A 1,441-nucleotide genomic window follows, 5' to 3' on the forward strand; every position below is an offset into this window, starting at 1 on the left:
GAGGGAGGACATAGGAAGGGAGGGAGGGAGAGAGAGAGAGAGAGAGAGAGAGAGAGAGAGAGAAAGGGCGAGAGAGAAACAGCAAGAGAAAGGGTGAGAGAGAGACAGCAAGAGAAAGGGTGAGAGAGCAAGAGAAGACTAGAGAAAGAGAGGGAGGGAGGACATAAGAAGGGGGGGAGAGAGAGAGCGAGCAAAAGAAAATGAGAGAGAGAGAGCAAGAGAGCTGGAGGGAATAAGAGAGTGTGTGTGAGAGAGAGAGAGAGAGAGAGAGAGAGAATAGAGAAAAGGGTTTGTTATACGTACCACTTTGCCAGCGATACTAATCACTTGTCCACTTGGTTGAAGGTAAGATTCCATTATGGTCTGTTGATCCTTTCTCTTCAGTTGGACCAAATCTGTCAAACACCGGCAAATCATATCTGATCGGTTGTAACCAAACAGTGCACAAGCCATCTCATTAGCTGTGAGAATCTAACAAAGACAAAGAGACAAATAGTAATTAATAACAATTAACATAGGCACCATTACCGCCATCATCATAATCATCATCATCGTCGTCCTCTATAGCAAGACACCTGTTTCTGTCTGTCATATTTTAACCTTTCGTCATCTGACACAAGATCCCCTCCTCCTCCAATGCACCCTCCCCTTTCAAAGGATCTTTATCTTGCAAGTTACTTGGTGACCTTGTCAGTGCTGGTGCCATGTAAAAAGGATTCAGTCCACTCTGCAGGGGTGGTTGGTGTTATGGAAGGACATCCAGCGGTAAAAACCCTGCCAAAACAGACTCAGAAGTCTGGTGCAGTCTTCTGCCAGGCCAGCTCCTGTTAATCCGTCCAATCCATGCCAGCATGGAAGACTGACATTGAATGATGATGATGATGATTATCATTATTATCATCATTTAACGACCCTGTTCCATGCTGGTGTGCTAGTTGGACAGTTTGACGGGACCCAATGATCCACAGGATGTCATCGAGCACCAATGCCAGATTTGGTATGGTTTCTTATTTCTTTATTGCCCACAAGGGGCTAAACACAGAGGGGACAAACAAGGACGGGCAAACGGATTAAGTAGATTACTTCGACCCCAGTGTGTAACTGGTACTTAATTTATTGACCCCGAAAGGATGAAAGGCAAAGTCGACCTTGGTGGAATTTGAACTCAGAATGTAAAGGCAGACAAAATACCGCTATGCATTTCGCCCGGCATGCTAACATTTCTGCCAGCTCACAGCTTTAGTTTCTTTCAGTTTCTGTCTAACAAATCCACTCACAAAGCTTTGGTCGGCCTGGGGCTATAGTAGAAGACACTTGTCCAAGGTGGTAAGCAGTAGGACTAAACCCAGAACCATGTGATTGGGAAGCAAGCGTCTTACCACACAGTCACGTCTGCACCTATATGATTTATAATTAAACATAATTAGGAATTGTACAATAA

At 44.7% G+C, this 1,441-nt stretch overlaps 1 protein-coding gene across 1 annotated transcript in view; it reads right to left on the reverse strand.

Moving 5' to 3' along the window:
- LOC106879922 (uncharacterized) overlaps positions 1-1,441 on the reverse strand; it is a 44,400-nt gene that overhangs the window by 23,138 nt on the left and 19,821 nt on the right. Inside the window, exon 2 of the mRNA XM_014929675.2 lies at positions 304-471. Coding sequence (XP_014785161.2) covers positions 304-453 — 150 coding nt within the window. The 5' untranslated portion in view covers positions 454-471. The remainder of the gene's footprint in view (positions 1-303; positions 472-1,441) is intronic.

Source organism: Octopus bimaculoides, chromosome 24, assembly GCF_001194135.2.
Source record: "Octopus bimaculoides isolate UCB-OBI-ISO-001 chromosome 24, ASM119413v2, whole genome shotgun sequence".
Classification (NCBI taxonomy): Eukaryota; Metazoa; Mollusca; class Cephalopoda; order Octopoda; family Octopodidae; genus Octopus; species Octopus bimaculoides.